Genomic DNA, 12,225 nt, shown 5'->3' on the forward strand with positions numbered 1-12,225 from the left:
TCCCCTTTTTCTTACTGTTATTTGAAAGCTGATTTGATGAGATAATCACCCGTCAGTGACCATGCAGGGAGGTCTAATCCCTCCTGGCCAAACTAGTGCAGATGGGCTTTAATAGTTTTCTATGCCTATCAAAAACAATGTATGTTTTGTTGCTAATGAAATGTTTCCCAGAAACTCAGAAAGATAAGAAAATACTGGAACATAAGAAGCAAAATCTTGAACTTATATCAAGGGGACACAAATATTTTCAGCAGTTTTCAACTTATACATTTTCAATAAACAAAATTGATAATAAATACATTACATAACAATACAGCCACCAACACCACCCGGTCAAACATTCCCTCACTCATTCTCTTAACAACAAATACAAACTTGAAAGAGACAAACAGCACAGTATTTCTTTAAGATAAGAAATCTTAAAATTTTAATTAAGTCTACACAGCTTTTACTGAACAGTACAAAGGTTTTTTCCCAACAAGTTCAAGGCACATAATAATAGAGACTTTTAGATTTGCACAACGACAACGTGGATTGCTACGATCGACGTCCTTTTAATGCACTGCCTTAAATGGACGTCACACGTATAAGTCCAAGCAAATCTAAAAGTCCCTAATGTCCACGTGTGTGTACTCCCAGGGAGGGTTATGGACAGGTGACACCAAATGCATATAAAAAATGACAACATAAGAAACAAAAGATATTAGATTATGAAACACCTGTTAAAATGTCCTCCTTGTTGAAAGTATCACATCTATTTCTTGATAAATGGGGCATTTTATGCCCCATTCACAAAATGAAACTAAGACAGAGACAATCAAAGCTGTAAGATTATATGCTTTAAGAGGTGGCAATGCCCCAGATATTTTTGAGACATACTTATGCTTCTGGGAAAAGTAGAATACTTCTTTTTTTCTTTGTCAGATAACCTTTTTTAAACACTTGTATACCCCGGTTGGAGAATCCTCAATATGCTAAAAAGTCCAGACATTAATCCACTTTTGCCACTCTCCACCCAGGTGTAAATGGGTACCTGATATGCCAGAGCGCTACATATGTGGCCACCAGCTATGATTGGGGTAGTGATGTTGGGGCAACAGGAGCATCACAACGTGACGGACATGTGCACCATATTGGAAGCCACCATTATTATTATGATTATTATTATCATTCTGCCATCTCCTGGAGAAAAAAAAACATTCAGGAAACTAGTAAAAGCATAGATACCAGTAGCTAATATACTTCTTACCATTCCCTTCATACCAGATGGGTATACCACATAGGCTCTGGTGATAATTGCTCCACATCAATTTATTACACTAACAGAATGTTTAATTTCGACCCTTGGTCCATCACTATACCTAACCCTAACACTAAACCTAAACCAACACCAAATTGCAACTCTAACCCTAACCCTATACCTTTGACAAAATAAAAGCTAGAGCAACTGTCGCCAGAGCACATGTTGGATCACCACCATATGAATGTGTTTTTGTTCTTTCGCCTTTGTTCTTTTGCCTTGTACGTACATTCGGTCATAAACATTTGTCCTTTCACATAACAGTCTTAGTAACACTTAGTTAACACTACAAATCAAAGAAAGAAGGAATGAACATCAATTCAATTATTTGGTTAAAGAACATGAAGTTGTTTGAAAGTTATATGTGCATAATTATATATCAAAACATCACAAATATTTATAAATCCCAAGACATCTAAGAGAGCCAATTGGATTGGCCGATGATTTTTTCTTTTAATGAATAATACAAGTTGTACATCTTAGCTAACATAACTAACTGTAAGAAATCATATTTCTCAAAATTGCCTCACAACACCTTCAAAATTACCTTGTGACAATTAACTTTACATTGTGTTACATAACACCAAATATTGAACAATAATCATCAGATAACATTATGACCAAAGAAGAAATGTAAAAAAAGAGGAAAGCTTAAAAAGCTTTCAATTTACTGATTACAGGTAAATTTCAAAATGTATTCAAAAGTATACAAAATGGATAATAGTAATATAAAATCATATCATATCAAATACTACAAGAAAAAATTACAAATATAAAGACATTTGAATTACACAAGGTTTCATTTTATATTTCAAGTATTCATCTATATTTTTGAATGAATCAAAATTATTAGTTGTTTTTGCAGTATTGAAATACCCTTAGAACCAAAAATAGCGATCTCTGGTTTGTTAGCTACAATGCACTTCCATTTCTTGATAAAACTAACAAGTATTTAAGATAATCATAAAAGTCTAGCCATTGCAATAAAGTCACATTGAATATGAACTCTTCAATATCATTGTCAAACAAATTTACCAGAAAATGATTCCTTTTTATCAGTACTCATGTTTAATTTGAAAACAAGTTAACACCCTTTCAATGATTCATCTTATTTAAGAAGGAATAATATTTATATGTTTCACCTATCACAATTCAAAGTTCAAATACCTTTTAATAACTCATAATGCAAACATATACATATAAGATATTATAGATATGGAAGTCATAGAAACAGTCATAAACGTACATGAATCCTTCTCTGAGATATAGGTAATTAAGCTAAATGTTAAAAGAGTTCGCTATTGCATATTTCAGGAAAAGAAAGATTCTCGCATTTTAAACAAAATTCCTTAAATTTGAGTGGTGAGTTCACTCAAAAGGAATAACCATGAAACTTGTATTAACAGATTTGTTTTTTTTTTCCATTTTTTTTCTTCATATACAGGTACAGCTAAAAATGTGTCTTTGTGCCGACCTGTCTATAATGGCCATGCATTTTTTTTCTCCCTCTAGAAATAAACGAGTGTTGTTCTCATTTCTTTCTCAAGGGAGGCACAATGTATGACCACTATAGAGAGGTGGCCTTTATATAGAGGTAGCCACTAGTAAGACAGGTTTGACTGTACATTTAGGATGTGTAACTGTGACCTACTGAACGAATGAACAGAATACAGGAGTATAATATGTAAAACAGATGATAACTGCATGCATTGCATATGATTATAGTGCATCTTTAACACACATAAAATGAAAATGTATTTGTTGCAGTAAATCATATTGAATCAGTTTTACTACTAGAAATATACCAACTCTCCAATCGGCCTCAACATTCTAATATCCTAGATAAACAAATTTAAAAAAACTAATTTTCAAATACATGAAATTTTTCCAATCTAAATTAAAGGAATGACAAGAGAATCATAAAACATTTTCCTCTTCTTTAAAAAGAAGAAATCGAGCAGCATCAAAGAAGCCATTTGAAGGCATTCAAAAGTGAACATTTCATGCTGTATCCTAACAAACTTTATGATTATTCAGATATTCTAGTTCTGTTTCAAACACAGAGAGCAGACTGAAAATTACGTTAGAACTATACATGTATAATTCATCCATTTCTTGAACAAACAAGCATATTCTTTTACCAGTCAGTGTTTTTTTTTTTTGAAGACCTATTATATTTGATATATGAAGGCATATTCACCTGAAGTTTTATATTGTCTTTTCTTATATTATTATTTTTTTATTGCAAAGTCCATCGTCTAGTTGTAGTATACAGTAGTTTCCTGATATTGCTGCATGACTTACCGAGTTTTAGAAGTCGTACACGCAAGCATTGCACATCGAAACATCTGTACACTAAGTCTAGTCTCTGTAATCCAGTTAAATATCTCACGCATATATGCAAGTACAAAACTCATACTTACATGTACTGCAAAGATTGTCATTATAGCTAGAAACGTAATTTCAACCCTAATCTATCGTTATAAGATATTGATTTGATAACCAACAAAATTTACATACATTTATCTAGAACCATTCAAAATAACACTATCATTTAGAAAGATATTTTCCCCTATAGCAGCAAACTTACATGCTTCCCACTAAAGATGAATGGATGGAAAATACATATCCGACTTGTGCACTGTGTCTTTGAAACTCCCTTCGCAGACCCCCCTCTCAGAATTTTTGTTTAATTAGTTTGCACTGAGCTTAAGCTTAACTAAGCTTATTCCAATTACAAAAATTGATGGCCATAATGGCAGTCATGCTAAAGCCGGGTAAAAATTGTGGAGCGCCAGGAGTGTCGACTCTGACAGACACAATCACTATACAAGAACCCACTATTAATATTATTATTATGTCTGTGTTTGCTACTTAATATCATTGTGTTCCGAAGATATACCTTCCATCAATTGGCTAGGACTGAAAATTTGGCACAGAATCTGAATTCTTGCCATCTGTGATTTCTTGTATTAAAGATACCCGGTAGTGTGCTCTACTATATTACTCCTAATCCAAGGTTTTATTATGAGGGTGATTTCCCTGTAGATCTTGATTTGGTCTCTGTTTTCTTGCTCGTAGATTCTTGGTTCAAACCTGCCGCCGCTGCTGCTGCTGCTGATACAGCCTGGTGGAGGTTAGATGGAATTATGAATGAATGATTTGAGTATATTTATTAGCACTTTTACATTTGAACTTTTTGCATTAGTAAAAAAAAAAAAAAAAAGAAGCAATTTCACATCTTGTAAAATATGACAGATTTTGATAGACAACAAAGAATGAATAAAGGAACACTAAAGAAAAACATGCATTTAACACTCAGTGAAAGGAGCATACAGGCGAGCAAACCTAATGAAATAGGAAACAAGGAATATTTCAAGAGAAGAATGCATTGGTATTTGTGTAAATAGTTATATTATACAGAGTTTTTTTGAAATCACAAGAGCTCAAATGTAGAATGTCACCTAGCCAGGGACATTAGCTTCTGTTTACCTTGGTATTCAGAGCCGCACATTGTTTTTGTAATCTGGTACTTTATTTTGTTCTTGATTTTTTATTTGTTTATTGGAACGGGTGGAAAGGAGGATTCCCAAATCCCGATTTATTGGAATGGAGATACAAATTCATATTTTTCACATAAAAAAGTTCATTGGTAGAAAAGCCACTAACACAATCGCCCAGACTTTTGAGAATCCACACATAAAAATAATTTTTTGAATTATTTAATATCTCAATGTAATGTCAGACCGAACAAATAATCCATTACCACCAATAATGGCAAAGAATCAGTCTTGTTAGAATCAGTTTGGGGTCAACTTTGCCAGCATTATTACCAATAACGGCAAAGAATTGGTTTTATTAGAATCAGTTTGCCAGCATTATTACCAATACCGGGAAAGAATAGGTTTTGTTAGAATCAGTGTAGAGTCAGTTTGCCAGCATTAACGAGGTATCCCATTGCTATGGCGATGGGTGATGCTTGAGGTTATTGCAATTGCTGGTAGGTAGGTTGATTTCCTGAAATTCTTTGCAATCGCATTTCCTAGCCAGAGAAATCTTTTTATACCTTTGGATCTTCCTTGGTGTCTCCCATCATGAAGAGGTTTGGGATATCGTTGCCGAAGTAGATCTTGGTGTTGGCCGTCAGCGCCTGGTACTTCAGCATCTCAAGGTACTGCGGGGTCAGTTTTTCCTGAATATTGGGAGAAAGAATGACTTGTATTATAGAGATTCTTGATCATAACACACTACAAAACTAGTAACTTGAAATAGGTTTACAATTTCAGATTTTCAGAGGACTTTTTCCTAAATATTGAGAGAAGGGATATACAGGCTGGTGGGGTCCAATGGAACAAGAGTCGTAGCCAGTCACTGGTTGTAGCTTCTAGAGAAATTTTGAAAAATGTTGATATGATCCACTTTAAAACTTGAAACTATCACATACTTTCCAAATAAACTCTAAACAGCACAGCAATTAATGGAACGAGAGTCGTAGCCAGTCACTGGTTGTAGTTGTGAGTTGGTCTAGAGGTAATGCCCATGGTACGGTCACCTCTCTGTCTTCGCCTGCAAACGGACTCAGCGGACCCCTGTACAAGACCGAGTCACCTTTTTCGGATGGTAATGTTTAAGGTCGGTCCCCAGACATAAATAATCATATCTGATTGATACACATCTGTAAAAACTTAAATACAGCTTCCAGAGAATACTTTGAATTTGAGGATATAAGCCACATTAAAACTTGAAACTGTCGTAGTTTTCAAATAAATTCTAGACAGAGAAGCAATCAATTTGAAGTGAAGCATCCATTCTGAATTATAATTAAATATGACTTGAATTATAGAGATTCTTGATCATAACACACTACAAAACTAGCAACTTGCAATAGGTTTACATTTTTAGATTTTCAGAGGATCTTAATATAACATATAATACATAATATTGCACTTATATAACGCTTAAAAGCACACACAAGCTAACACAATGTATGCACATTCTCCACTCCCTGGGGAGCATTCCAGCCAGGCGTCATTTTACAGACAATGCTGAGAAAACTGCATTAACTTTCGCATCCTACCGGGTACCCATTTACCACCTGGAGGGAGAGTGGCAAATGTAGATTAACGTCTTGCCAAAGGATGTTATTGCTGGGATGGGATTTGAACCCAGTACCTTGTGATCTGCAGTCGGGTGACTTATCCACTAGAGACCACAACTCCTTTTGGATATCTCAATGCAATCGTACCACACATCAGTGTAGAGAAAGAACACTAACTGGGAAGGGCTCAACGATAACTGGATTAGGTACTTCATCCACCGACAGACTAAAATTCACAACGGAAAGCACCAAAATTATATATTTGAAGAGTTTAATTCCAGAAGGAGCTAAATCCATTTTTGTAACTTCAGAGAAAAAAGGATTATTTACCAGATTTTGTACAGGCGTCTACAGAAAAAGTGATATTAGAAGGTGCATTTTTTCATAATTGCTCCCAAAATTTACATCATTTGTTGAAAGACGGGTACTAATAGGAACAATGTTCTGATATCAATAACTCAATTTTCATCAAAAGTGGATTTAGCTCCTTTTGGAATTAAGCTCTTCATTTTTTAAACAAAAACATTGTGAATCTCTTCTCACCTGATTGGCCTTTGTCTCTTGGACTGATGAATAGAGCTGTGCATCAGCTCTCGCCTTCTGCTTGGCCAGATGAGTTTCATCTGCGATAGAGAAAATAAAAAGCGATTGGTTTAGGTAGGAGAAACTTTGCCCACCATAAGGCCTCACAAAAAAGATGTTGCATTACTCTTTGCGACAGACCCAAAAATCTTGAAATCTATGGTCGGCTTTTAATTTTGTTTAAATATTTTTTAAACAGTTTTTTAGAGAAAATATTGAAGCATTCAAATCTGAGAAACATCAGCCCAAAGAGGGAGAAACAAAAAGAAAAAAAAATTCTGACCGACCAACCCCATGTTTTGGCACCTAAAGGGCAATACAATAATATATTTTTATGCCATATTAGAAGCACAGCAGTAGGTACTATTTTCAAGAGAAGGGATGACTGACATCATAGCGCAATGAGAGGTAGTTGTAACACATAAGGCCAAATAACAAAAATAATGTGCTTCTCGTCTGGACTTTTTAAAAAAAGGAGGAGGCAGGGCATTACTATTTACTATTTTGCAATTTGTTGCTATTTCTTTCCAAGATGGCTGCCATACTAATTATAGCTGGCCATGCAAGCCCATTTATTCACAGATATTGTGCTATGTGAGTATACTGATGCAATGTATGACAAAACAAATGATATGTATCAATTTAGAAGTTATTTAAACAAAATGTTTATCAAAGGCTTTTTTTTTGGGGGGGGGGGGGGTCTTTTTTTCTTTTGAATAGTAAATAGTAAAAACAAGGGAAACGCTCTCGGCGGTCTCGCCTGCATAACGCAATTCAATATGATAAACCAGAATGTCAATGAGGTAGCACTTATCCACATCTCGCAACAACAAATATCATAAATTTTATGTGGTACACTTTTGAACTGGTCAAAAAATTAAAATTTGATGCCCTGGAAGGGACATAATTGTATTTCATTTGCATAAAGTACCATAAATAATCAATGGAGCAAAATCTCAAAATTCTGTGTAGAAGTTTAGTGTTTCAAATTTAGCTCTACCAGATAAGGCAAACCAAATCAAAATCGGTCAAGAAATGAGGGAGAAGAAGCAATTTTGTTATTTTTGGAATAAATTTGCATAAATTACCATAATTAATCAATGGAGAACAATTTCAAAGGTCTGTGTAGAAGTTTAGTGTACCAAAGTTAGCTCTACGATATAAAGCAACCCAAATCAAAATCGGTCAAGAAATGAGGGAGAAGAAGCAATTTTTGTTATTTTTGGAATAAATTTGCATAAATTAGCATAGATAATGAATTACACAATTCTGTTTAGAAGTTTTAAATCCCCCTCCTAGCCCTATCATATGAAACAATCAGAATCAAAATCAGTTGAAAAATAACGAAGAAGAAGCATTTTGAAAATCCTGATGTTGATGCTACAACAAAGTCTAAGTTTTTTTGACTTTACATGACCTTTGACCTTAACTTAGTGACCTGAAATTCTACTCACATGATTGAGGAGACTTGATAACCCTATAGTCTAAGTTTCATTGACTAAGAACATATACTTTCAAAATTATATCAAAAATTCAAAAATTTAACCTTAGGTTAAGTTTTCGATGATGATGCTACAACATAGTCCAAGTCTGTTGACCTGAAATGACCTTTGACCTTGACTTTGTGATCTGAAATTCTACTCACATGATTGGGGATACTTGATTACCCTATAGTCAAAGTTTCATTGACTAAGAACCTATACTTTAAAAATGATATCAAAAATTCAAAAAGTTAACCTTAGGTTAAGTTTTCGATGTTGACGCCGCCGCCGCCGCCGTCGTCGCCGTCACCGGAAAAGCGGCGCCTATGTCTCGCTTTTTGCTACGCAGGCGAGACAAAAATGAGGTGGTGGCCAAAGAGGAGGCGGGCGGGGACAAGAAACACTTCATTTTACTTATTTGGCCTAAGCTAAATCATGAAACTCCAACCAGTTCCCACCCATGTACAATCTCTATGGGAGGGAACTATTTTGGAGCTTCATGAAATGTCTCTCAAGCAGCTATGATCAAGTCTCTTGCTCTCTCTATAGATCTGTGACTTATAGTTAGTATGAGATGGACAATGGGAAAACAATTTACCATCTGATGAATATATTTGGTTCAGAATAATTCTACATATAATATGTATGAACTAAATAATCATGTCTAAAGCGCCTCCATCATGTCACCACCGCCTCCACCACCGCCCTCACCACCCCGACAGACACCCGTACATCAACCACCGCCACCCGCCGAACCCTCAAAGCAGCCGCCAGCCTCACAGCTACAATGCACAGCAGACGACAACAGACTACAACGCTGCCTACGTTGGGGACACACACATCGTCTCGCCGACAACACACCCCACTCATGGATTGGAAACTCTCTAAGTCCGCAACCCGGAGACTCTAGCCCAGACGGACAGTCAGACGAACGAGCCGACCATCCATGTCCATCCCCCGATGACTCAAGCCCACACTGTCACCTAATTTTCCCCGACGTCCGCACCCCGGTGACTTAAGGTCACGCACGCCAGCTATTCTCCACTCCTGACGACGGATAGTCAACCTGTTCGAAACGTCGAGCCACTCATCCTCTCCAAGCGCTATAGTTCTCCTTAGAACTTTTAGCTAAGAAACAAAACAAACAGTCCTTTTCACGACTACACACCCCCAAGAAAGATTACAGAGTCAGAGTCCTTTCCAGGTCTCCTCAACCCTCTCTCTCTCTCTCTCTCACACATTGTGCACCCGCAAGCCTACTGTATAAAATGTTATTATTATTATTACTATTATTATTATTATTATTATTATTATGTGTTCTCAATCCCTTCTAAGGAGACCCTGAGCAGAAAATGAATATAAGGTAGAGACACAACTATAGAGAGATAATGGAGAGTCAATATAGACAGAGGTTGGTTAATAACAGTAAATTGATTAGAAAACAAAAAACATGTGGGGGAGAGAGAGAGAGGGGAGAGGGGGAGAGAGAGAGAGAGAGATGGGAGAAAGAGAGAGAAACAGAGAGAGAGGAGGAGAGATTTTTTTTTAATTAATGCAAGAAATGTTTGGGGGTGGAAGAGGTCGAGAGGGGGAACTTTTAGGGACAACTAAAAATCATATTATAATCTCATCCTTAGAGAGACCAACATGTTCGGAACAGGCATACGGTTTGGCATCAAGAGTCAATATGCAAACGGGAAAACAAACCAAATGTAGGAATGAGGGATGTACCTTCAATGATTGATATCTTTTGTTCGCTCTCTTTCTCCATGATCTTCTGTGCAAATGTGATCCCGGCCACCTGTGCAATCTTCTCTGCCTCGATAACGGCTCGTTTCCTGTCGGTCTCCGCTTCCTTCTCTACGACCTTCTGATGTTGGGCAGCGATTAGCAGTTTGGTCTTCTCATTTTCCCTTTAGATAACATAGAGGAGCAATAATAAGAACATGGCATACAAGTCAATACATGGGACTAAAAATTCCAAATGCTTGGAAATAGAGTATTCAACCGATGGAAGACCCAAACGTTAAACCATTGATTCACTGATTCAAACCCATGGAAAATCATCTTTAAAAGAAACTAAAACTATCTTCACCAATCTTCAAAGAGGTAATGAATGAACATATCAAATCTAGTTTTTACAGAGAGTTCGTTGAAAACACTGCGGAAAAGTGCAGAAGCAAGTTTGCATTAGCTTGCAATTAAAGAGAAGGTTGAGTTCTGGGAAGAGGTGAAAAATAATTGGTGAGCATTGTCATTATTATTATTATATGGAAGAACATCAGATAAAACATGTTCCCTGGAAAGCATGGCTCTTCAAATGCCTTCATATTCTAAATATGTCATGTAACATCATAGAAATCGGGACGGATTTTAACGCCACGTGTTTGTGTAGTCCCATGTACATCTTTCTGTGTACAGTGCTTGTAACTTTACCAAGACTGGGCCAAACTTCTTATCATTTTGAAGATTCCAGAACCTTGCAGTACACATCAATACTTAAATGCTAGATGATCAACCTTTTTTGGTCGATTTCACACCATTTCTTTCACAATGCAATCGCATGACCAGAACTCAACTTTATCTTTAAGGCCATTTTTTACAGGGATGGTGATGAATCTAACCCGAGTGAATAGTGACTTACATGAGCTCATAATTTTTCCTGATGCTCTCTGGGATCTTCGGCTTGGTAACACGGACAGCCTGTAGTGTAAACAAATGAAAACGTATTGGCATGAGGAACAACAGCATGTTGGAACACAGTTTCAGCTTTTACAGCATACAAACAAATCATAATGCTGTTCAGACAGTCTGCAGTGATCAATGAAAACACACTGAAATTAATAGCAAGTGGTGACACAGTTCAGCTATTAACAGTAATCAAGATTTTCATAGTGTCCAGACAGTTTGTAGAGTACATTAACAAAATCACAATATTACATGAATAACATCCGCAAGTGAGAACACAGTACCGGTACACAAAATTGAAAGAATCTAAATGTTTGGAAGGCCCGTTTTATATACACAAAAAAATAACAATATAACAATAACAACAGTATGTTGCAACTCAGTAAAAGAATCAAAAGAAAACAGGATACTGTTCAGACAGCATAAATGAAAACACATTCACAGCAGAATCTTTGGTACATGAATTTGATTATTAAGTGCAAGTGTTCCAAAATGAACAAAAGAAAATGACTTATTAAAGCAATACTGAACAGATGCACTTTCGGCCCCTAGCGTTCAATTAATTGCACAGCGCCATCTCAGGGTCAACTTGCCAACAGCGTGTAACCCAATACGTCATTGTAATTTTGCAAGAAGAGGACTCGAAAGCGCACCTAGGGAAGCACAAGTTACAGGACCATACTGCTACAGCTGACCTGAGATGGCGCTAGAGGCGATTTCGCGCTAGTGATTCTAGTACAGTATGGCTTTAACACCGAACAACTTTATTCATGACCACCATGTTTGTTTGCAAGATGGATTAAAGGTAAAGACCAGTTTTGGAAACGCCCCAATTTCAAAAAATGAAATGGAAGCTCTCATTACCAATCATGTGAAAGAATATGTTTTGACTAATACATGATAATACAAATTTTGCCGGGAAACCGCCTACTAATTGATATATTTGGTAAATAAGTTAATCTACATGGTCTGTGAGAGATAAACGCACGTGTCGCGCACGTGTGCGTATAGTCCCATATACATCTTTCTGTGTACAGTGCTTGTAACTTTACGAAGACTGGGTCAAATTTCTTATC

General features: G+C 36.3%; 1 protein-coding gene across 1 annotated transcript in view; it reads right to left on the minus strand.

Moving 5' to 3' along the window:
• Nucleotides 1–399: 399 nt before the first annotated feature.
• The window catches only part of LOC592559 (erlin-2-B), a 19,570-nt gene continuing 7,744 nt past the window's right edge, over nucleotides 400–12,225 (minus strand). The window contains exons 8-12 of the mRNA XM_030979727.1: nucleotides 11,106–11,164; nucleotides 10,193–10,374; nucleotides 6,942–7,021; nucleotides 5,367–5,492; nucleotides 400–4,427 (exon numbers count right to left, since the gene is read on the minus strand). Of these exons, the coding sequence (XP_030835587.1) occupies nucleotides 4,326–4,427; nucleotides 5,367–5,492; nucleotides 6,942–7,021; nucleotides 10,193–10,374; nucleotides 11,106–11,164 (549 nt within the window). The 3' untranslated portion in view covers nucleotides 400–4,325. The remainder of the gene's footprint in view (nucleotides 4,428–5,366; nucleotides 5,493–6,941; nucleotides 7,022–10,192; nucleotides 10,375–11,105; nucleotides 11,165–12,225) is intronic.

This window comes from Strongylocentrotus purpuratus, unplaced genomic scaffold, assembly GCF_000002235.5.
Source record: "Strongylocentrotus purpuratus isolate Spur 01 unplaced genomic scaffold, Spur_5.0 spur5_scaffold_10, whole genome shotgun sequence".
In the NCBI taxonomy this organism is placed as follows: Eukaryota; Metazoa; Echinodermata; class Echinoidea; order Camarodonta; family Strongylocentrotidae; genus Strongylocentrotus; species Strongylocentrotus purpuratus.